The sequence below is a fragment of the Herpailurus yagouaroundi genome, unplaced genomic scaffold (genome assembly GCF_014898765.1).
Source record: "Herpailurus yagouaroundi ecotype Mexico unplaced genomic scaffold, PumYag 189, whole genome shotgun sequence".
Classification (NCBI taxonomy): domain Eukaryota; kingdom Metazoa; phylum Chordata; class Mammalia; order Carnivora; family Felidae; genus Herpailurus; species Herpailurus yagouaroundi.
This window is the reverse complement of record NW_024412420.1, coordinates 12084308-12107643: the sequence shown is the minus strand read 5'-3', so window position 1 is coordinate 12107643 and position 23336 is coordinate 12084308. Positions and strand designations below refer to the sequence as shown.

At 50.1% G+C, this 23336-nt stretch overlaps 1 protein-coding gene and 1 long non-coding RNA gene across 2 annotated transcripts; one reads left to right on the top strand and one right to left on the bottom strand.

The window, feature by feature from the left end:
• Positions 1–995: 995 nt before the first annotated feature.
• On the top strand, positions 996–23273 carry LOC121044852 (uncharacterized). Its single transcript, XR_005797512.1, has 3 exons — positions 996–1112; positions 10418–10420; positions 23263–23273. It is a non-coding gene; the product is annotated as an uncharacterized LOC121044852 (long non-coding RNA).
• HOXB1 (homeobox B1) lies at positions 14855–17392 on the bottom strand. Its single transcript, XM_040497284.1, is given in 3 exon segments — positions 14855–16198; positions 16702–17089; positions 17091–17392. Coding segments are annotated over 3 exon segments (915 nt in total). The 5' UTR covers positions 17289–17392; the 3' UTR covers positions 14855–15869.
• Positions 23274–23336: the final 63 nt, after the last annotated feature.

Genomic DNA, 23336 nt, shown 5'->3' with positions numbered 1-23336 from the left:
TCATCATCGCTCTCCTTCTTCTTGGTCGACCTCCTCTGGATCGCTTCAGAATATTCGGCTACATTTAATATTTGTTAGTTCAGTCAGAACCTGTGAGCCAAACACAGGAAAACAAGGACTAACAAGATGATCCCTGCCTTAGAATTAGATCTCTGGGGTGACTGGGTGGCTCAGTCGGTGGAGCGTCTGACTTCAGCTCAGGTCATGATCTCACGGCCCAAGAGTTCGAACCCCGCATCGGGCTCTGTGCTGACAGCTCGGAGCCTGGAGCCTGCTTCGGGTTCTGTGTCTCCCTCTGTCTCTGCCCCTCCCCTGCTCATGCTCTGTCTCTCTCTGTCTCAAAAATAAATAAAAACATTAAAAAAATAAATTAAAAAAAAAAGAATTAGATCTATGCCGTTAGAATGCATCGCACTAAGGGCTATAGGGGAGGCACATGCAGAAAATAAGGATGTAGGAGAAGAGCTCCTAACTCAGAGTGGAGGAAGTGACAACAGGGCTGAGTCTTAGAGGAGGCATAGGAGTCAAACAGACAAAGGAAACTAGGGGGGCTTTGTAGGCAGGGATGAGACCATGCAAAGCCATGAAGTTTAACTAAGATAAAGGTAAGCTATTTTGAATTTAAAAGTCACTGTTGGGGGCGCCTGGGTGGCGCAGTGGTTAAGTGTCCGACTTCAGCCAGGTCACGATCTCGATCTCGCGGTCCGTGAGTTCGAGCCCCCCGTCGGGCTCTGGGCTGATGGCTCGGAGCCTGGAGCCTGTTTCCGATTCTGTGTCTCCCTCTCTCTCTGCCCCTCCCCCGTTCATGCTCTGTCTCTCTCTGTCCCACAAATAAATAAACGTTGAAAAAAAAAAATTAAAAAAAAAAAGTCACTGTTGCATCAAAGGACACAATCAGCAAGAGTGATATCATCATATATCTGAGAAGGATTTAATAACCAGAATATATAAAGATCCCCTACAACTCTACCACAAAAAGGGAACAGCCCTGTTAAAAGTGGACAAAGGACTTGAACAGACATTTCCCCAAAGAAGATGTACAAATGACCAATGAGCACAAGAAAAGTTGCTTAACATCACTAATCATTAGGGAAGTATAAATCAAAACCACAGTTTTTGGTTTCCTGGTTGCCCATTTCGTATATTTGACCCCTCCTGCTTACTTTACATTTTGATGGGCTTGTGTTGGATCCTACATTAGATCCAATGTACAAGGTTGCCATGTGCAGAGTGCTTAGTTTCTTCCAAGATCACCTCCAATTAAATGAAATTCTTTGGCCTCCATTGCTTTAGTTAACAAGCAACGCTGATGATGGGGGAGATGAAAGTAAGAGTGGAAAGACTCATGAAGCCATCACGGGACCTTATAAAAAGGAGTGCTAACTGCCTCTCCCCCTCCAGACTCCCACTGCTGTCTAATGATTTTTACTGATTCTCAGCAAAAATTGATATTCCCTTTGGTTAGGGGGCTAAGTGCCTATCCGCAAAGTAAGTGAAATATGGTGTCCTTGGAGCCCCTTAGCTTGTGAAATTACCAAGACCCATTATTTCAGCATGGTTGTCTCCAGGCCGGCTCCAACACATGACAAAAGAACCGGTAAGATGCCTGGTTCCTGCCTTCCCAGAAACTCTTTAATTTGTTTGACACCCCTTACTGGGAAAAGCTCAGGTGGAAAAGATTCTGAAGCCGGACGAGGGCTGGGATCTCTAAATATGTTGAAAATGTTATCTGTCTTTTCTCAAATATGTCTCTCTCATTCAGGTATTTGCTCTGTGATAGCCTTTTACCTTGACAGCCACTGGGTCTCTGTGGCTTGTATTTCAGAACCGATAAGGAAAGGCAAGATCCCCCCATACCGCTTGCTGGGAGCACCTGGTGAGGAGAAGCCATATGTGACTGGGGCTGTGTGGCCTCACAACCAATGCTGACCCACCTCCCCCTTGTCGTGCGTGCCTCACTCATCTAGAAAGAAGGTAACAGGAGAAAATAAATGGACTCTCTCTGAAGGACTCACACACGCACTCTCTCTAGTGATCTTCTCATCTGCAGACTTGGCAAATTCTTTACAACTTCTGATCAAGGAAGGGTTTTTTTAATCTGTTTTGTTTTGTTTTGTTTCTGCACCTTCTCGATTTACTGCCCTGCTGCTGGGCTATATGTATGACGAGATGCCCCTATCAGGAGCCCCTTCAGAACTCTTCAAAGTCTGCGTCCTTTGAAATAAACAGCGAGCCAGTCTCAGAATGTAGCTTCTTTGGGGCTAAAGCAACATTTGCGTAAAGCGAGAGAGTAGATGCCAGACCCAAGTGATCTACTGCCCCTAATCTGGCTCTGTGTGCCTCATGTACCTCACCCCTCCTCTTCCTGTCTCACCCCAGCCTCCCCATCATTCCATCGTCAGGACCCCTGACAATAGGTCCCCAGGACCTGGGCTGAGTTATAGGATAGGAAGCTGCTTATGGCCTCCAGGTTTCTGCCTCCCATCTGCTTTGTGCCTGGCTCTCCAGACCAGTGCCAGGAGGCTCACAGGTGGAAGGGGTTGGAGATTTGGACTTTTGATCTGCTTATTCCTCAAAGTCTTCAAAGCCCTGACTATATGTCTGCCATGACCAGGATCTCGAACAAGGCCTGGGGGAGGAGGATGGCGGGGAATGGAGAATGTAGAAGAAGGCTGATTCCAATGAGAGTAGGCACCTGGGCAGTGCTATCGTCTCTAACTCCAGGGCTAAAACCCCCTACTTCTTGACTATCCGTGTGTTATGACTCCCATCTCCTGTGAAGTCCCAGCACCCACACACCCATCATAAGAATTTGGCAAGATACGTCCTCAAAAAGACGCTTTCCCAAATTCACGTTAAAAGCCCCCTTTCCAGTTTCCCCAGGCTTTCTATAATATACCAGACTTGAGCCTTTCAGCTTCAAGATCGGTCATGTTCAAAGTGCCTGCGTCTTTCCAAACTGGGAGAAGATCATTCCAAGGGGAGGATCCCTAAAGCCAGACCTCCCATCACGGCCAAACTCTGGACCATTAGAGGTTTTCACAGAATCTAGGAGTCAACCGAGATTTGATTTGGACTCTATTTGCAGAATTCTCCATCTTTAAAGGTTATACAGAGGGAGAGATTCCCTAGTTGAAGCTGGTGATCTTGGATATTTGGGTAGTCTGCTTGATATCTGTTCCCTAAAAGGAAAAAGGCAATGACCTAAGACCTTGAACAATAGCTAGGGGTACAGTTGGGGCAGGTGGAATAAAAGCCATCATCCTAAATGCATTGCATATGCCAAATATGTGGACCAACATATAGATTCTTTAGGGCCAGGGACAGAAAAAGAAAATCACATGTTGCTTTTCATATATGCAATCTTGGGTACCTTACTTCTCTGAGCCTCGGGCTCCCCTGCTGTGAGGATAAGGATCATACTAACCAGGTTTCTGGGTGGCTCAGATGGTTGGGCGTCCGACTTCAGCTCAGGTCATGATCTCCCGGTCTGTGGGTTTGAGCCCACATCGGGCTCTGTGCTGACAGCTTGGAGCCTGGAACCTGCTTCAGAGTCTGTGTCTCCCTTTCTCTCTCTCCTTTTTTTTTTTTTTTTAATTTTTTTTTTAATTTTTTACATTTTTATTTTTGAGAAACAGAGTGAGACAAAGCGTGAACGGGGGAGGGGCAGAGAGAGTAGGAGACACAGAATCTGAAGCAGGCTCCAGGCTCTGAGCAAGTGGTCAGCCCAGAGCCTGATGCGGGGCTCAAACCCACGAACTGTGAGACATGACCTGAGCCGAAGTCGGACGCTCAACCGACTGAGCCACCCAGGCGCCCCTCCCTCTCTCTCTCTCTGACCCTCCCTCACTTGTACTCTGTCTCTCTCTCTCTCAAAAATAAATATCAAAAAAAATTCTTTTTAAAGGATTATACTAACCTCCCAGGGATGTGATGAAAACCAAAGGCTAACAGCAAAGTGCTGTCTACAGGTCAATAACAACAACAATTGATCGCAAGAAAGTAACTGCTGCCCTCAAGAAGGGGGGTCAGGGTGAAGCACTGTGAAAGAAGTAGAGTTACCCGGACAGCGAGTGATAAGGACATGCAGACCCTGAGCAGCTGGCTTAGCCCAGGTCACCTGTGCTTCCTGCCCTTGACATAATAGAGCCTCTCCTTCCCACCTGTCCATGTGGTTTCTCTACTCTAACGCTCCTTTCCCTTCTCACAAATTACACAGACGCCGCTCAGCAAATGTTTGTTCCCCACAAATGACTGCCAGTGTGATAGTACTGTCCTGGAGCTTGGGGATCTGTATGGATTATGGTACAGATGCCTGATGCAGCCCTAGAGGTCAAGTAGATGGACACAATTTGCAAGAGATAAAGAGTTCCTCTAATTTCTCACCAGCCACCAGCCTGCCCTGTTACCCTCTCCTGCCCAAGCCATGCTGCCTGCATCAACAGAAATATAGTGGCCAGCCCAAGGGTTAAGATATTCTCACTCTACTTAGAACTGACGCAGTCACACTGTGGATTTTCCGGACACTTCGTTGTATAGAAACTATTAACTAAGGAAAGAGGAGCAGGATGGGGAAAGTTGTGGAAATGAGGTCTTAGGAGAAACAAATGAAGGAATCAGGAATGTGTATCACTCTGGAGAAGGAAAGACCCAGGGGCACACATGAAAGCTGTCTTCAAATATTTGGAGAGGTAGCACGTGGCAAAGGAATTCAGAGTCATTCTGTTGGCTCCAGAGGCAGCAAAGAAGTAAGGTCAGCGGGCGTGAGACCTAAAGAGTCAAATTCCTATTCCATATACAGAAATATTTCCTATCATTTAGAGCAGTCCAAATTGGAGGAATCTTCCTTTACAAATAGCAATTTCCCTATTGCTAGAGGCGTGGGAGCCCAGCACGCAGTCGTGAAGACTGGGTGAGGGTGTAAAGTCTATACAGTCTTTTCCATCTCCACGTTTTTCATTGTCCTTTTGCTTTGATTTGCCCCACCCTCATTCGCTAAGGCCATGTCAGTGGGGTACAAAGCGGAGAATTCCCAGCAATTGACTTTAGCACTGTAATGTCCCGGGAAATTCACTCACCGGAAGGAGAAATAAAAAGACTCTTGGGCTATGTTGAGGGGGTGCGTGGGGAAAGAGAGAAGGGAACAGAAGAGAGCTAGGCAATGAAGATTCCTCAGTTCTATGAGCTAGGAAGCAGCTAGATGGTCAACCAAAGGCAACATTGATCTGAAAGCCAGAGTTGTATCTCATTTGGGGGCAGGAACTTCTCTTCACATCTGCCAAAGGCCAGGAGAAAAACACTTCTCCCTGTTGCTAGAAGCAGATTTACAAGTAGCTTACTCCTCTTCTGTCTCCATTCCCATAAACAACAAAACTCCTCCATTAAGTTTACAGAGTTGGGGAGTGTGTGTGTGTGTGTGTGTGTGTGTGTGTGTGTGTATTGGGAGGAAGGGAGAGTCCTTTCTCTCCAGGCACACTTAGTATGGAAACACCTGCTATTCAGACCTTCGGGGACCTGTGAGCTTTTCTCTCTCCTCTCCCAAACAAGGGCTTCAGACTCCCCTGGGAACCACACCCTGTAACTCAGGAAACTGCTCCCAGAATGAAGTGGGAAGGAGGGACTCTGGGGGTGCTGAGTTAGATCCCCTGTGATGGCAGGAAAATTCTTGGCATCTTAAACCTTGCCTCAGTTGAAAGGAGAGGTTGGGAAAGGACTCCCCCAGGCTTCAACTGACCTGAGAGAAGAATCTGAGTTATGCCTCGGCAACTGAGCAAACATTTACACTTGTCACCAAAAATAAATTTGAAAACTAAATTTAAAAGATCTAGGGGGGAGAAAGAGAGAGAGAATCAGGGCTTCTCTTGTTTTCCAAGGGAAGAATCTGACATTCAGTTCAGCTCAGCACCTGGCAAATGCAGAGGACAGAAGAGCAAGAGGTTTGTGTACTGATCAAATTAAATTCAAACCTAGGATCCTGTTTTTCTGCTCCGCCTTGGAGATTTGTGAACAAGAGAGCTGGAGGCAGAGAAGGAAAAAGAGCAAAATTTGCTTTAATTTTTTTCCAGTCTCCTGTATTCCTTTGACTTAGAAAATCATAAAGAGGTAAAAGGAAGACCCGTAGCTATTGTATGGGTCTTTTCTTATTCAAACAGAGGGATTTTTAAAAACGGGGTTTTCTCTAGTGAAATAGAGGGGAGTTTTCATAAAGGCAGGACTTAGGGACACACTGAGGTTATTTTTGTTAGATTACTATAACTCACATTTGATTATCTTGATTTTTTTTTAAATTTTTTTTTCAACGTTTATTTATTTTTGGGACAGAGAGAGACAGAGCATGAACGGGGGAGGGGCAGAGAGAGAGGGAGACACAGAATCGGAAACAGGCTCCAGGCTCTGCGCCATCAGCCCAGAGCCCGACGCGGGGCTCGAACTCACGGACCGCGAGATCGTGACCTGGCTGAAGCCGGACGCTTAACCGACTGCGCCACCCAGGCGCCCCTTGATTTTTTTTTGATGTGATAAGTTTGATTTTTTTTTTTTCCCAAATAGATTAGGATGTTGAAGAACCCGAAACTGGGGTTGGTAATAGGCACTAACCGGATGCTATTTATCTTGTATTTTTGTATCCGTGCCTTTGTTCTTCATCATTAAATTCTAGGGATAAACACAAGGTCTTGCTCTTTTCCCTGGTCAAGGCAGGAAGACACAGGCAGAGCCTCCTAAACTGTGGGTCCAAAGACCCAAATGAAAACCAAGGGGAAGAAAATCAGCTTTGCAGATCTTTGGTATTTGATGAAGCTATTGTAGGAGATCAGCCATGTTTGGGACTTTTTGTTTGTTTATCTGTTTTGCTTTGTCTTCATTTTTGCTTTCCCTCTGAGCGCTTAGCCACACATCACCAAACTTGGTGAGCTGATTAATTTCCCACCGATTTCCTTTTCATTTCCATTCTGGGAGTTCGGTAGAGATAAACTCCACCCAGGGATTTTTCAGCAAAAGGCCCTCTTCCTTTTCACCTGTATGCCTAGAACGCTTCGTTTTCCACTCACACTTCTCAGAAGTTTTGCTTTGCACCACTTACAGTCAAAGTAGAAACTCAAAGAGTGGGAGAGAAAGAGGACATTTTCATGCAGGCAACATTGGCTGTCTCCCCGGGAGCCCGCTTTCTCCAGCTTTTGCAGCCACGTCTGCAAAGCTGTGTACTCGATTTTTGGTCGAGAACACAAGTAACAATGCTTGTTTAAGCGTGAGGGAGGCCAGCATATCTGTGGGAATGTGTCAAGGTGTGGATTTCAATAGGTTTTGAAATGTTCCCACTGTAGGTGGGGGAGCCTGTGAGCATGCAGGCACTTTCAAAGGCATCTTCGCAATTCTCCGTTTCCAACACACCTAAATTGCTGGATTTGAATTGCTGAATAGAGACCCCATGCCGGATTCAGCACCCCACCCCCACCATCCTCCGGCTGGCAAAGCCGTTGCCTTCCTGCCCGCCTCGGGCTCTTGGTAGCTTCAGCCCCCTGGGTCAGATCTCTCCTGCCAAACCCCAAAGGTGGGGATTGAACACTGAGTTCTGGAAAATGACTGAGTGTAAATGGGAGACACCGTGGAATAACTGGAGGTGGTGGAAGGGGCGCGGGGGGGGGGGGGAAGAAGTTTGGAACCGAAGAACAATGTGGGATAGCTCGTCCACCATCTACTGGCCTGTGTTTGCTTACATATACTCTGAAGACTCTTCTCCTGAACAGCATGTTGTCCAGATTTTGCCTCTTCAGACTCCCCGTCCTAAAAAACAACAGCAGCTGGCAGAGGCTGTGGCCTGTTTGAAGTGGGGAATCCGAGAACCCTGGCCAAAGGCATTAAAGCCATGCCCAGGACCCGTGGCCCTTGACGAATCCGCAGGTTGCTGCTGAGGCATTCTTTCCCCCAACTTTGTTCCTCCTAAGGGACCCCCGATCTAGAAATCTAGCCCCAGGGTGGAACAGAGGGTGCAGGGGACTATTGCTTTTCCTAGACGGTTTTCCCTTCCCTTTCCCTTTTCTGTTCCAGGGTGGAACAGAGGGTGCAGGTGCCTGTTTCTGTGATCAGGATCCATGTGTATGCCTCGGTGGTAGGAATGATCAAAAGGATGCCATCAATAGCCAACAATTTCCAATGATAGCAACTGACCAGGCTAGGCTGGGTGATCTTCCCGAGAGCGGGGAACTTCCAACAGGCGGCCATCTTTGCCCGAGTTCCGTTAAGCAGTGAAAGTAATGCTTTCCCTTGTTGTTCCCTTTCAGACCCAACAAGCCCATCATCCCCTGCTCTGTGCCTATTGGCCCCAGAAAGGGAAGATAGCCCAAGTATTTTTAGAAAAGATAAAAGGAAACCTTAGTCTATCCATGTCTGAGTGACCTTAGACTCTGTGGGGTTGAGTTGGGAGATGGAGAAGGAAAAGAAAGGCTTATTTGCGCCAGGAGTGACTCACTGGGATCTCCTCACCTGGATCTCTCTGCAGAAGGACAACCATTCCATCCCTTTTCTACCAACGTTTCTACAAATCTAAACACCCAGGGGCCCCTGGCTGGCTCAGTCCCTAAAGCATACTCTTGACCTCAGGGTTGTGAGTTCGAGCGCCATGCTGGGGGTAGAGCTTACTTAAAAAGACATCCAGCTGGGCCTTCAAATCCCTTACATTTCCAAAGTTGAGTCTTTTCTTGAGTTTGCTAAACTAAAGGAAGCCCAAATAAAACCTCTGCGGGTGAACCCTGGGAACAGACTAACCCTGAAGCTACAGAAATCAACTCTCTCTGTCATTTGCCAGAGAAAGACACCTTTAACGTACAAACGTACGAGAAGAAGAAAATGCCTCCCGAGTCCCCTCCCATCCGCAACCTTACTTTAATTACCTTCATGGTAACACGTCGATTATGTTAACAAGCTTGCACTAATCAAACACCTGAAACTGACATCCTTTGAGAGCACCATTTTGGGGGTACCTGCCTTCTAGACAGGAGCATTTTGCTTCACTAGTCACTTTATCAACAAATACAGCATCTACTCTGTGCCAGGCACTAGAAACGGAGCCAGGAACAAAACAGACAAAAACCTCAGCCTTCGTGGACCGTAAAATCTAGAACGTTAGGAGATAAGAGACTGTTCTCATATGTGGCTGCTGGAAACTGTGTGTCGCCTCATTATGTACAAGCGCTTTTAGTGTCTTTGGAAAAAGAGCCCAGACTGTTACGAGTTTACCGAGTGTCTCTACGATTAAACATAGCCCATGATACTAATCACGTGCAGAGACATGACCCTTTGTAGCCCTGGACCGGCTCCCCAACCCAACGGGTCCATTTTAGTCCAAAAAGACCATCGTTTGCTGAGTCGTCTCTCCTCTGGGAGGCCCCGGTTGCTTGCCGGTCCAGCAAGAGTGGAGAGACCAGGGCATGACCCCACGACCGGGGCCCTTCCCCTCCCCTCTTCTGGCCTCAGCAATCCCCTGGACAGGCAGCTCCGCCAGGGCTGGGGGTGGGGGGCTGCTAGCCATTTTAGGGCTGAACTCTCCATGAACCAGGAAAGGAAGGGGGGGTGCCGCAAAGCAGAGCCAGCAGGAGCAGGCTAGGGAGGCCAGGCTTCTGGGCAAACCTCTCTGGCTGGGTAAATATTGAGCTGCCTCATCTCCAAGGTGGGGGTTGAAATGGAGCTGTCAGACCAGAGTAAACTGAAGGGAGCTTCAGGCCCCAAAGGAGCAGAGAGCACATGCTTTGTGGGGCTCCTTCCCTCCTAGGTCCTCTTGCAGGCAGAAAGGGCTGCAGGACTGAAAATTGTCTGGACTCAGGCCAGTGATCTTGAGAGCCTGGAGGAAATGGACTGGGGGTAGGAAGAGAAAGAGTGATTTTAATTAGCTCTAACTAGGCCAGTAGACTATATCCAACAGGATGATTCCTCCACCCACCCTCCCACCCTCCGATCCCCCCACTAAGCTTAACATTCTTTCTTACTTATGTCTTCTTCTGTCCTCAGATGAAAGGATGAGTCAAGCTGCAGTGGGATAATCCAATTTACATCAAAGACTGGGAAAGCAGGCCCAGAGAGACTGGGTGACTTCCCTGAGGACGCACAGGAGCCTCTCGATAGAGTAAACTTGCGTCTCCCGACTTCTTACAAAATTCTTTCTTTCTCTGAAGTATCTGACCCGTTCATTTTCCTAATGAAGAGAACAACCGTGGACAAGGGCCAGGAGGCCTTTGAGCTAAAGTCTACAGCTGCTCGAGCCTCTCTGTTCTCCCAAGAAGGGACATTAAATAGCTTGCATCTCCAACTCCTGTCCCACCCAGGACTCACTCTGATTATTGAAAGCATTGAGAAAGCCAGGGAAACAACAAAGCTGAAGCCTCTGGAATATTGCGATTGAGTCATGCAAAGGAGGTCATTCAAGGAAGTCCTGAGACTCCGGACTGAGTCATCAGACAAAAAAAAAAAAAAAAAAAAAAAATCTAGTACAACTGGAGAGGGTGCCAATGTCGTGGAGTATAGTGAAAATGTGCTCCCAGAGTTCTGCAAGAAGGCTATCCTGCCAAGAGCATGACTCATCGTGACACTGGACCAGTATTCTGTGGGGCTACCCTGAATCCTTTTGTTCATAATCATTCTATTCCCTCACAGCAAGTCCCATGGTCATGGTACCAGGTGGGTCTGTGGGTGCAATGCAGGAGGACCACGGCTGGAGGACGTCTGCTGCCATCATGCCAAGACCAAGAACAACTCAGCGCAAGAAAGTAAGAGGAAGGTCTTATGCGAATAGAAACATAACACAGAAAATCTCTACTGAATCCACTACCAGGCAGTGTTCTTTTTTATTATTATTTTACTTGAGAGAGAGAGAAAGAGAGAGCTGGGAGAGGGAGAGAGAGAGAATCTTAAGCTGGCTCCATGCTCAGCGGGGAACCCGACGCGGGGCTCAGTCCCAGGACTTGTGAGACCCCAACCTGAGCTGAAATCAAGACTCGAGACGTTTAATGGACTGAATCACCCAGACGCCCCCTACCAGGCGGTGTTCTAAGTAGGTCTCATATACCTCCTTTATTCCTCAACAGCCTCCATTTTATATCTGAAGAAATGGAAGCACAGGGAAATTGAGTGACCAGCAATAGCTCACCCCGCTAATAAGGGGGGGAGGGGGGGACCGCATTGAAAATGAAGTGACACTTTAGAACCCTTGCCCTCCACCAGTGTAAGTCGGGAACTCAAAATGTCTGCCTTCTTCTTGCCCAGCCTCCCATAATGGGAGGGAGAAAGGTGCGGAGGCCCTGAGAACTGTCCCCCTCCATGGGGGAGTGCCCTGAGACCTGAAGGAAATGAGAGGGTCTTAGTCAGACCTGCTTGAGCTGTTCTCAGCTGCTAAGGAGGGAATCCCTTCTATGGACCCATAACTTGCCCTTAGACCCCTAGACGTATCAGGGATCCAACAAGATCCGAGTGTGACAAGAAAGCGTATGTGTGTGCAGTCCTGAAGGTCCAGATGTGCCCTGGAATAGATTAAGGACCATAGAAGTGGGAGAGGACATGTCCCTTATCATGATGACAATTACTATTAGAGCTCACGTTTATTTATTAGGGACTATTCCAAGTATTTTTCACATATGAACTAATTTAATCCTAACATCAACCCTATGCGATAGGTACAATTACAATCCCCATTTTGTAGGCAGGGAAACTGGTCGCAGGGAATTAGACAACTGGCCCAAGGCCACCAGGCTATGACAGGCGAGGTTTGAAGGAGTTGAACCCAGGTATCCCAGACACTTCCCCAAATCCTCAGCCTTCCTTCCAGACTCATCTGGATCCCCACCCACCCCCATCTGAATCATCCCGAGATGCCCCCAGCCTCCCCATCCCAACTCCCCTCCAGCAGCCCAGCGGTTTGGGTGCAAAGGAATGTTCGTAACAAAGAAACTAACTTAAAAGTAAGAACTTCAGGGTTTTTTAAATCTCCTTTTCTTGTCTCTCTTGTGCAGGAGATCAAAGGGCCTCACGTTGGGAGAACAAACGCTGAAGAAGAAGGCAAATGAAAGAAGAAAAGTTAACACTTCGGGCTGAGAAACAGATGGTGTGGAGGGAGGCTTGGGTGGAGTGGGAAGGCTCCACCGCCCCCCTCCCCCGACAGTGGGGGAGGGGTGCGGAGATGCTCCTCCGAAGCCTTAACAGACTTGCAACCAGCCCTGAGAAGAATTCTGTCTCCGGTGAGGAATCAAGGGGAAAAAATTCTCTTAACATTTTAATTTTCGGGGCGCCTGGGTGGCTCAGTAAGTTAAGCGTCTGACTTCGGCTCAGGTCATGATCTCGTGGTCTGTGAGTTCAAGCCCCGCGTCAGGCTCTGCGCTGACAGCTCAGAGCCTGGAGCCTGCTTCAGATTCTGTGTCTCCCTCTCTCTCTCTGCCCCTCCCCTGCTTGCGCTCCATCTCTCTCTCTCTCTCTCTCTCTCTCTCTCTCTCTCTCTCTCTCTCTCTCTCAAAAATAAAGGAACATTAAAAAAATTTTTTTTAAGATTTATATTTTCAAAACAGGAGATTTTTCTCGAGTTGGTCGTGGTAAATGGAGGTGTGGGGGTGGAGGGCTTTCCAGTTCTGCAGAAAATGCACTTTCAGATCTCCTGGTGAATATAATTCTCCTCGCCCCCTCGAGGGCTGTGAAAAACCCACCTTTCTGAAAGCCACAGAGGAATCCATGAGTAAAGCAGTTTGGCATCTATTCTGGAAAGTTTAACAGTGAAAGCCATCAACATACTTCAATAGCGGAAAAATGTGTTTCTGTTTGTGTTGCCGTCCTCCTCCTCTGTCAGTTTTGATAGGAAAATGCACAGCGACCTTTTCTTTACCCAACTAACTGCCTTCTGTGTAGACCAGTCTGGAGTCCGAGTGGGATTTAGGGGAGCGCAAAGTGGGAACGATGTTTGCATCTAAGGAGATAGGAGACTCAGGCTCATTGTGGATTATTTTGAGGCGCCCCGCTGTTAACAGAGAATCAATTTGCCCCTCACCCTTCCCCGGGGGAATCTGAGGGTTCCTTCTGCTATGACCAAAATCAAATGGGCCGGCCTTCGCCTTCCCTCCTGTCTCCTCCATCACGCTTCCCTCAGGACCTGTCAGCCCCAGTCTGAGGTCCAGCTCCACCACCCCTGTGGTCCTGCTCTAACCACTGCTCCTTCTCCTTCCCTGCATCCTTGCCCATTTGCTGGCCCCAAGGTCGGAGGGTCCACAAATCCCTCCACCAGAAGGCTCTACCGGCTTACAGTAAATGGCTCCAAGCAAGGGGAGTTTTGTTTCCACAGACACTTGCTCTGTCCCCTCGGTCAAGGTGACCCCCTTTGGGGAAGCCCACCTTGGTGGCAATTTCAATTCAATGCAGAAAAGCAGTTAATAGATTTTTTTTAAGGACAGAGGGCAAGACAGCAGCCTCTGGGAAAGCTAAGCACACACTTCCCTTCCCCTCCGGCTGGGCTGTGCGACTCTCGATAACGTTGCCGCTACTGCAATGGCATCGTTTTCATTAGGAAGCAAATGCTCAGCGTGTCTTACGAACGCTCCTAGTTCCTTTTCGCAGCCTCTCTTCCTTTGAGGTCAGAATTAAGTAGATGGGGTGGATAAGACAACCCCTTGGTCCCGCGCCCCCACCCCCATGCCCAGCTGTCCGCGCTCCGGGGCCTTTGGACTCCCCGGGTCACCGGAATCAATAAACCGGGCCGGAACCCGCAGGCCGATGTCAGCTCGACGGCACTGCGGGGCGAGTGAGCGATGGCGGTTTGGTGGCCGTCGCGGAGCTTCCAGATCCCCGGCCCCCCGCCTCCGCCGACCAAAGGTTTGTCAGTGGGACCGGCCAGGAGACAATAGCTGCCCCCGCGGGCTTGCTGTTGGCTTGTTTGGAAAAGCCCAGAGGCGCTTCGAGGTAAAAAGGTCAGCGCGGGATTGGGATTTACCTCGGGGGGGGGGGGGGGGGAGGGCTCTGCTCCCCGCCCCCAGGCCCTCCCACATCCTCCAACAGGCCCGCTGGGCGCTGGGCGGGCTACCTGCCCTTCTCCCGAGCCCCACCCCTCCCGCCCCGGTCGTGGCCGCCTCCCCTCTGCCGTCCAGCGGCCTGGAGACCCAGGACGTTCACCTTGAGCCAGGGAAGGGCCCTTCGGAGGCGGGCCGGCTAGGGCCAGAGTCTCCCAGCTACCCTGGCTTCCTTTGTCCCGATGTCCCCATCCCCGTTGGTTGGGGGCTTGCGGGTGGGAACTGCGGGCGTTCGGGGGTAACCCGTGTGCCCTTCTGGAGTTTGTCATCCTCTTCCTCTGAGCAAGAATTGGTTGGGAGGGGGCACCTTACACAGCCTCCCCACCCCCACCTCACTCCTTCAGCAAACTCAGTGTGAAGGCCCACGCCATGCCAGGCCTCCCTCTGGGCCTGGGGGAGAGAGCAGGGGGGAGGGGGTAGAGGGCCTTTGCTTTCCCCCACACGGCCTCCTCTTTTTTTTTTTTTTTTTTTTTTTTTTTAGCACCTTTTCTGTTCTCTCCAAATAATGTTTCTCCCTCTTCCTGCCTCCCTCCCTCTCAGGACCCTCTCCCGGCGGGCGATTTCCTTCCCACTCTCTTTTTCCCACCTCTTTCCTGGCTGCTCCAGTGACCCAAGGACTGACCACAGTCAGACCTGGAGGCTGGGGCCCAGTTCTGCTTTGGTCCCACCCAGCAAGTCCTCTTTATCCAGCTGAGGTCTTCCAGCTCAAATCTTTCCAGCCCAACCAGCATTCACCAAATCTTCCCCCATGTCTCCTCAGGGCTCTTGGAGTGTGACGCCTCTTCCACCCCGGGAGGGGGGGGGGGGAGCAGACGGAGCCGGGAAGAGGGAAAAACACAGACTTTATTGAAATGAGGTAGCTGGAGGTACAGAGAGAACCCCGCTCGCTTGGGGCTCAGGTTTCCAGAAACTCCCGTGGCACCTCCACTGTTTCTAAGGTTCAGAGAAATGCTTGCTGCTTTTGGGAGCTCTCACTGCACCTGGGCCTCCCTAGGCTGCCCCAGGGGTAGAGGTGGATGGGGAGGAGGGTCCTGGGTTTTTCCAGGAGGCAATAAATAGGGGAGGAACTAGTGGGGGCGTGCCTGCGCCTTCCTGGTAGAGGCTTGCTGGGGGCAGGCCTCGAACAACGTTCCAGAAGTCTCCGGAGTACCAAGTTCCAAATCACTTTGGTGGCTTAGAGATGAGGTAGCCGGTGGAAGGAGGCAGGTCTCAGAAAACAACTTCTGGAGGCTGAGTTAGTGCAATACAAATGTGCCAGGAGGGGGTTAATAAGGTTGGGGGGGGCAGTTTTTTGGTCTGTCACAAGGCAGCTGGTGCTGTTGTAAGGTCTGTGGTGACTGGAGAGATTAAGCATCGGTAACAGGCCTGCACCCAAAAACCTCCCTCAGGAGAAACTTCAAGGCCTTCCCTCTGTCCCGGCCTAGAAGGGAGAGTTAGGAACCGAGGGCTCCGGAAGAGTCCTTGAGATTCAAAGGCACTGACTGAACACACGGAAGTTGGAAAGAAGGGAGAATTCAGGAGGGTGTGGCTGGCTCCTACCCCACCCACGTGCTGGTCCCCAGATGAAAGGCGGAAGGAAGCCCTTCCCTCCACAGTTGACACGTTCCGTGTCTCCCATGCCTCCGGTCCTGTAGGGTCCCCAGCCATCAACACCCCGCCCGGACCAGAGAAAAGCGTTTCCCCAGTCTCCCCAAAAGCAGCTGTAAACGAGCGCCCGGCCTTGGTGACGGGTGGCTGGAACGATGAAGTCGAGGCCTGGCTTAGGGAGAGCGGAGGAGAGGGGCTGGACTGAGGCGCTCCAGAGCGGAGGAGCCCCGACGGTCGGTCGGAAGGTTTCATTCAGGAGGTGATAGAGCTGGGCGAGGCCTCCGGGGAGGTGCACGTCGACTGGTCGGAGGCGTCTCCAGCCGCCTCCTTGGGACAACCCGGAGGGGCTGGGGGCACCCGGCCTCCCTCCCGCTCGCGCTTCTTTTGCTTCATGCGCCGGTTCTGGAACCAAATCTTGACCTGCGTCTCGTTGAGCTCTAGGGTGGCGGCGATCTCCACCCTCCGGGCCCGGCTCAGGTACTTGTTGAAATGGAACTCCTTCTCCAGCTCGGTCAGCTGCCGCGTGGTGAAGTTGGTGCGGAGGCCGCCGGGCGCGCCAAGGCCCAGCTCAGACACCTTCGCTAGGGGGGGCGGGGCGGGAGAGAGAGGGGGCCACGTCAGTTCTCTCACCTCTTTCTCCTTCCCCTCTCCTCCTCCTGGGTCAGCTCTAGCTAACCACCACCCCCCCCCCCCCCACCGCTTCCTTCCAACTTCAGCTCTCAATGTGCCCTTGGATCACCAGACACCCCCAAATTCAGACCAAGCCCCCTTCTACCTCCCCCATCTCCCCCCCCCCCAACATAAGCAGGTCCTGGGTCTGTGCTGGGCACACAGATCGAGAAGCAGGGGAGTGCGGGGGGGAGGGGGGCGGTGTGGAGACTTACTCCTAAACGTAACCGGGCACTCGCTGGGCACTCGCTGGGCAGGGAAACCCCAAGTGACCTGAAACTGGGCGGAGCGCTCTTACCTGCCTCTACTGGACTGCTCCACCTGTCCTGCCGTCCCAGGCCTAGGACACCGTCAGTGCAGGAGAAGCAGAGCTGTTTGGGGCCCCGGAGAAGGGGTGGCCACGCCTGTCTCATACCTGTCTTGGGTGGGTTCCTCTTAACCTTCATCCAGTCGAAGGTCCGGGCTGTGGGGGTGCTGGGTTCTGACGGGCAGGGCGATTCCTTGTCCTCGGAGAGGAGATCAGCATAGGCCGATGCAAAGCTCGCCGTCTGCTCGCTCCCAAAAGAGGGCTGCGGGGGAGGGTAGGGCCCCGGGCCCGCTCCACCGGTTCCGTAGCCGTCCGACAAGCCCCCTAGCTGGGCCCCGTAACTCGAAGGATGGTAATAGCCTCCGTCTCCTTCGGGTTGGCCCAGAGGGTAGTACTGAGAGGGCCCGTAGCTGGGGCTGCAGGCGGCCGGGGCGTACCCCGAGGTCGCCGAGCTGGAGAAGGGCACCCCGAGCGCAGAAGGCGGCTGCTGGGGGGGGATAGCCTGAGTTCTGCTGGAGCGCGGGGCTGGGCAGTCCCCCGCCATAGCGGGTCTCCCCTGCGTAGCTGTCAACAGCCGGAGCCGAGCTGGGGGGGAAGGAGGTAGGGGCGCTGTGGGCGCTGTGGGCGCTGTAGGCGCTGGGTCCCCGGTTACAGAGTGGGTACTCTAAGAAGGAGTTCATCCTATTACAGTCCATGCGTGGAGGCCGCAGGAGGGTCGGCCCGTCTGGGGGAAACACCCTCTTGCCCTACAACCTTTCCGCAGTATGTCACAACGCTGAAGCTTGCATCCATGGCCTGGCCCAGCTCGCCTGGGCCGGGCTCCCCCAGGAAGGGGGTAGGGAGTGGGGGTGGAGGGGCGCATGTGATCTCTCCCAGGCCAATGGGCGCAGCGGGCCAGAGTTTGGCAGCCCCAGCGCCCATCCATCACCCCCCAAACATTAGCATGACAAAGACACTTCAATCACCCGCAGCCCATCCATCTGAGAGCGACGTGGAAGCGTCAAAAACATCTTTCTTCAAAGACTTTTGGAAAGAAGGGACCAGAGGGAGAGGGGGTAAAAGTTAGAGGAATATTCAAGACTTTCCTCCCCTCCCAACCCCCAAGGCCTTCAATAGGCTCCTGGGTTATTAGATTTGGACAAATTCAACCCAGCTGCCCCTCACTCTTTCCACCCCCCCAAAGGACTCTTCCCCCCCCCCCAAGGCTGTAGACTGGGAGGTGGGGTATCTAGCCTCCTTACTTTGCCCAGAACTCCCACTCCTGGTCTCTGTCTCCCAATTTATCTTGGGGTGATGAGCTAGGACAGCAGGGGGGGGGGGGCGGGGGGAGGTATGTTATCTTGGGCCAAATGGATACCTGTGAAGGAAGGGGGTGCAAAACACCCAAGGGCGAGGCAGGGCCTAGAGTCTAGAGGGAGAATTCATTAACCGAGAGGTGGGAAACGCATTTCAGGGAGCAAGACAGGACGACAGAAATGTGCAGAGGGGGGCGAGAAACGCCCCATTTCTCCCTCCACGTCTCCGCATAAACGCTCTCTCCTCATTCACACATCCATTCCTCTCCCTCAGCCTCACTTTATATTCTCTCTGTCTCAATCCATCTCTCCATTCGTCCGTCTCTCTCCATATTTATATTCGTTCCCTACCTATCCATCACCTCATCTCTCTAGATGTATTTATCCTCTCTCTAGCCATCCATAGCTGTAGCTGGCTCACTCACTCAGACTCAAATAACTCCTTGTATCTCTCCAGAGAGCCACAATGGGCACAGAGCTAGGTGATGTTTACAGGGGGAAGAGGAGGGAATTTTTATTCTCTTTCTCAAGTGTTCGAAACTAGCGTAGCTCCTGTGTTCCCCCTGGTTGCCTCCTCCCCCTCTCTCCCTCACCACCTTCCATCCCCTGTCCCTGCCCCCCCACCCCACCCCCACTCCCCCACCCCACTCCCATCCCCCCATCCCCCCACCCCCCCCACCTCCCGCCACCGCCAATCCCAACCCTCAAATTCCCAAATTCAATACCAATTGCAGCTTAAAGATTAGTCCAGTTTTCAGGGAACTTTCTAGAATAGGGCGAGGGAATTTGGAGAATGGGAGACTCAGTGTGGAGGTCCTGAGGTTCAGGAGTGGAGTCTCGCCCCTCGCTGCTCCGTGTCTGTCGGTCGGGTTAGGGTTGGGGGAGGGGAGGAGAACAGGAAGTGCCTCCTTCTCTCTCTTCAGACCCAGATGGGCCTGGAAGCGAAGCTCTTAGGTAGACCCCATTGATTCTCCTCCTCCAGACTCGGAGGACAAGAGCTTGGCGCAATCCAACACCCACGCTCATTTGTAACCTGTCAGGGTGTCTGCCTGACCCGAGGCCTGGGGCCGGGGCTAGGGCAAGTCCAGGAGGGCAAGAGTTCAGGGAAGGGATCTCTGTAAACAACTGAATTCAGGAGAGGAAAGGAAGCAAGCAGGTGAGACAGGTCCAGAGAGGACCCTCAAAACTTCTCAGGTTTCCCCACGCCTTAAAGGGCAGGGTGAGTACTCATCCTTTGCAAAGAACCCCAAAGCTGGGTCTCTCTCCCAGCCTCTGTCCCCATATTTCTGTTTCCCATGTCCCCTCACTTTGCCTGTGCCTTATGGTCCCTTCTCCCGCTTTCTATCTTTATCACCAGAATCACACTACCTTTCTCTTCTCTTGATAACCCTTCATCACTGCATCGCTTAGCCCCCAACTATGAAAGAGCTCACAGGCCCCTTGTCCCTTTCGCTCCTTACATGTACTCTGCTTGGGACCCTGCTTCAGACCAGAACAAGTTGGGGGGAGGGGGACCAGCTGGTAACTTCTTTAAGGGAGATACAATGGGGGAGGGGGAGAGAATGTTCACTGCCAAAGGGGTGAGGGCAGACAAAGGAAAGGAGCATCGAGATGGGGGCAGGGGTGGCCTGCAGGGGGGTTGAAAAGAAAAGGAGTGTGGAGGTGAGAACAAGCCTATTTTTTTTCTGTTTTCTCTTCTTGGGTTTACAGATGTTCCCTAATGGTTCCCTCTCACTTTAAGATATTCTCCACCGAGACCTTTGCAGAAGAAGGGTAGATAGAGGGTTAGGATTTCTCATCTAACCCCAACTCTGATTGAAGCCTGTGTCTGACCTGGCTGCCCAGCCTCTGAGAGTTGTCACTTCACTCTCTACCTTTCTCCCTCTACCCAGAGAGAACCCGCTCATCTCGTCCCTTGCTTTTCCAATTAAGGGAACAATTTGAGGTCTAGGGGAAGCAGTGAATTCCAAACCAGTTTAATAAAACAGCAGAAATCTGTCTGGGAGTTGGGGAAACGCAGCCTCCCTGTAACAGCCCAAGTGACCAATAGTCTATCACTAATGACAAGATGAAAAGGGTTGGGGAAAAAGTGTCTCAAGTGAAACCGTGGATTGCAGAGATGGTTTTGGCCTTAGCTCTCCAAATTCAGTATAATCTCTAATTCATCCCTGAGTCTTGCTCCCTTCCCTTGTGTAGCAGAGAGATTAAAACTTCCTCAAATTCCTGCTGGCTCTCCCAGCCCCAGCAGAAATGACTGGGGGGAGAAAAGTAACTTGGCTCCCTATGTGTTCCCAAGTCCCTTCTTCCTCAAAAGAAACCGCACCAGACTCTGGCCTGAGCAGAAGGTCTATGAAGCCTGAATTCTTTGCTAAATTCACAGCTGATTATAAAACAAAACAAAACAAAACAAAACAAAACAAACAGAAATAATCCATAGCTGGAAAAAAACCTATGGGTGTAGGATTTTCTGATTGACCAAACTCAGTTCACCAGAGAAGTTCTGGGTAGACCCAACACGAAAGTGAAATAAAGCGGATTGATTTCCTCTTTTATATACTGTGTGTCTAAATAGTGGAGCAAGGGGAACATAGGCATGTTTAGAACTGAAATTATCTTTGAGAGGTGCCCCTCCTTATCACACCCAGGATGCAGGCAGGGGGGCCATTCTAATCAGAATGGGGGGATGTGTTAGAAGTTTACACCTGATTCTGGCCTGTGTGTGTGTGTGTGTGTGTGTGTGTGTGTGTGTAGGAAGCTGCCTTTGCTGGGGGTTAGCAGGAGCTATCTGCACAGTTTTTTCATAAGGTCCCCAAGTGTCTCTCTGCCTGCTCTCCCCAGCCCAGTTCTTGAAGGCCAAGACCAAGATCAAAGGTTGGAACTTAAGAATTAAAAGGGTTGTCATTTTTTTTTTTTCTCTATAAAAGATGGCTGTTTGAGGAGAGGTTGGAGTCTGAATTCACTGGTGTTTCTTTTAATACAAGCTGATTAAATTGTCACAAATCTGGTTGAGAATCATAGACTGTGGGCAGTACATATCATAAAGGAGGACTAGTAGTTTGGGGGCTGGAATACTTGGGTTCAAGTCCTTGCTTGGCCATTTCTTAGCATTATGACTCTGGACAGATTTCTTGGTCTCTCTGAGTCTCAACCTCAGAGAAGAAGAATGGGTTTAATTCTACTGACTTCACTGCATCCTTGGTGGGATTAAAGCAAACAAGAAAATATAAACAATAGAGAACTCTATAAATGTTGATATTAACATTACATTCACATTCTAAAATACTATGAGACAGTTTTCTGCTTTTTACTATAACTGGCATATTAAAATCTGGACAGATGTGATAGGAAAGTAGCATGTGTGCTATATTTTCATGTAACGGATCACCATATATTATACATATATATTTTATCATATGCAAATTTCATCAAGAATTGAGAAGTTTGGCTCTGTTTAGGCACAGGATTCTCTTTTAAACTGCAGAGTTCTTTGGAAACTAAAGCCTAATATTATATAATCTACAAAGAACCCAAAGGATTAAAATTATAGCAGGAAGATGAAGTTCGATATTAGCAAGAATTTCCTGATCTTCCAAATATTTGGAAAAAGTTTTCTAAGGAGGATGTTATCTCTCCTTCCTTGAGGAATGTAGCTTAGAAACTGCCTTTCTGGGTGGAGTAGGGGTTGAACCTAACTTCTGTATTCTAGATAGATTTCATCTGGAATGAAAGGTAAATCAGAGAGTTGGAATCTTCCTAAAAGGAAAGATTAGAGTGACACGAAGAATTGAAATAATTTTCTCCTTAATTGGGTTTCTCCAAGTGCATTAGTTGTGGCCAAAATACCCACTTCGAAAACTTTATAGAACAATGACCAAGATGAATTTGTACCTGGATGACTGTCCAGACTGTGATTTTTCTGTAGTGTTTGGGAATTAGAGAAGGTTTGAGGAGGGCTTTTTTACTTTTGACTCTGTTCTCAGGAGGAAGCGGTTTTTTAGATGTCCTTCAGGCACTAAATATCTGCTTCCCAGCTGAGTGTGAAGAGGGGGGGTGGGGGTGGGGACAGGAGGGCAGAACTAAGCCTGAGAGGTCAAGGGAGGATTTGGGCCACACCAACCACAGGAGGTGGAGGGGATCCCATGGGGGCTAGAGGCCACTTTCTGCAAACTGAGGACATGTATTTGACTAGAAAAAATACATCTTCAAGAAGATGTACAGCACGGCCACAGAATGCTTGTCAGAAACTTAGGGGAAAGGTGGGCAGGTGAATTCAGCAGGGCTATTTAAGGAGACCCAGAACTTGTACCTGTGCTCTGATGCCCCAGCACGGAGACAAAACCTGTCTAAAAGGGACTTTTAAGATCTAGTACACCGTGTCAAAGAAGAAGTTTGGTGGCTCTTTTTGTATAAAATGTCCTACTGTTTTTGAAGCAAGAGGAAACATAACCAAATGTTGGGGAAGGTGACAAGGGACGAAAGTCAGAGGAAATCTTGGTTAGGACATTTTGGAATACCCATATTTATTGAAAACTTGACACATAACACTATACCCAATTCATGCTTGCTGAAAAGGTTTCTTTCTCTACTAGTTTAAGTAATGACTGGCAGGGGGGTGCCTGGGTGGCTCAGTGGGTGACTGGGTGGAGGACTCTTGATATCGGCTCGGTCGTGATCTCACAGGGCTGGGATGAATCCCCACGTTGGGCTCAGTGCTGAGCACGGATCTTGCTTGGGATTCTCTCTTTCCCTCTGTACCCCTCCCCTCCTTGTGCGGAGGTGCACGCGTGCACGCGCGTGCGCGCACACACACACACACATTCTCTCTCTCTCTCTCTCTCTCTCTCAAAATAAATAAACATTTAAATAATAATAATAATGATTGGGGCATGATGGTTGGTATTAAGTCACAAATTCAAAATTTGTTAAAAGGGTCCTACCAGATACTTGGGAGGTGGGTTATTGTCAAACATCAAAAGTCACCACCTCCATTTGAAAGCACGTGACACCAGCCATCATAAGTACTTAATACGTTGTTCGCGAAGACTAACAAGTATTACTTTGGTCGGATATTGATGCAGAGGATATTAGAACGCATCTAGCTCTTCCACTTATTGTACAGATGGAGAAACTGAGGTCTGGAAAGTGGAAGGGACTTGGCCAGGCATAAGTTAAATTTTTTTGTCAATGACTCCGGGTTATCATGATTGCAAATAATTCCTCAGTCTAATGGTCGTTTGCTTTCACCATAATATTGAGTCATTCGTCTTAAGAAATGACTCACCGAGAGCAGGGCAGACTGATCCGCAGTTTTGGGGACCGCACTGAAACCTTCCCACTCCAACCACAGCCAATTTAGAACTAGTCTGTGCTCCAGACCACTCACAATGGTCCTGCCCCAAGAGGAGCCCTGCCCCAATCAGAATGGGATAAGTGAGTGTGGCCGCCTGG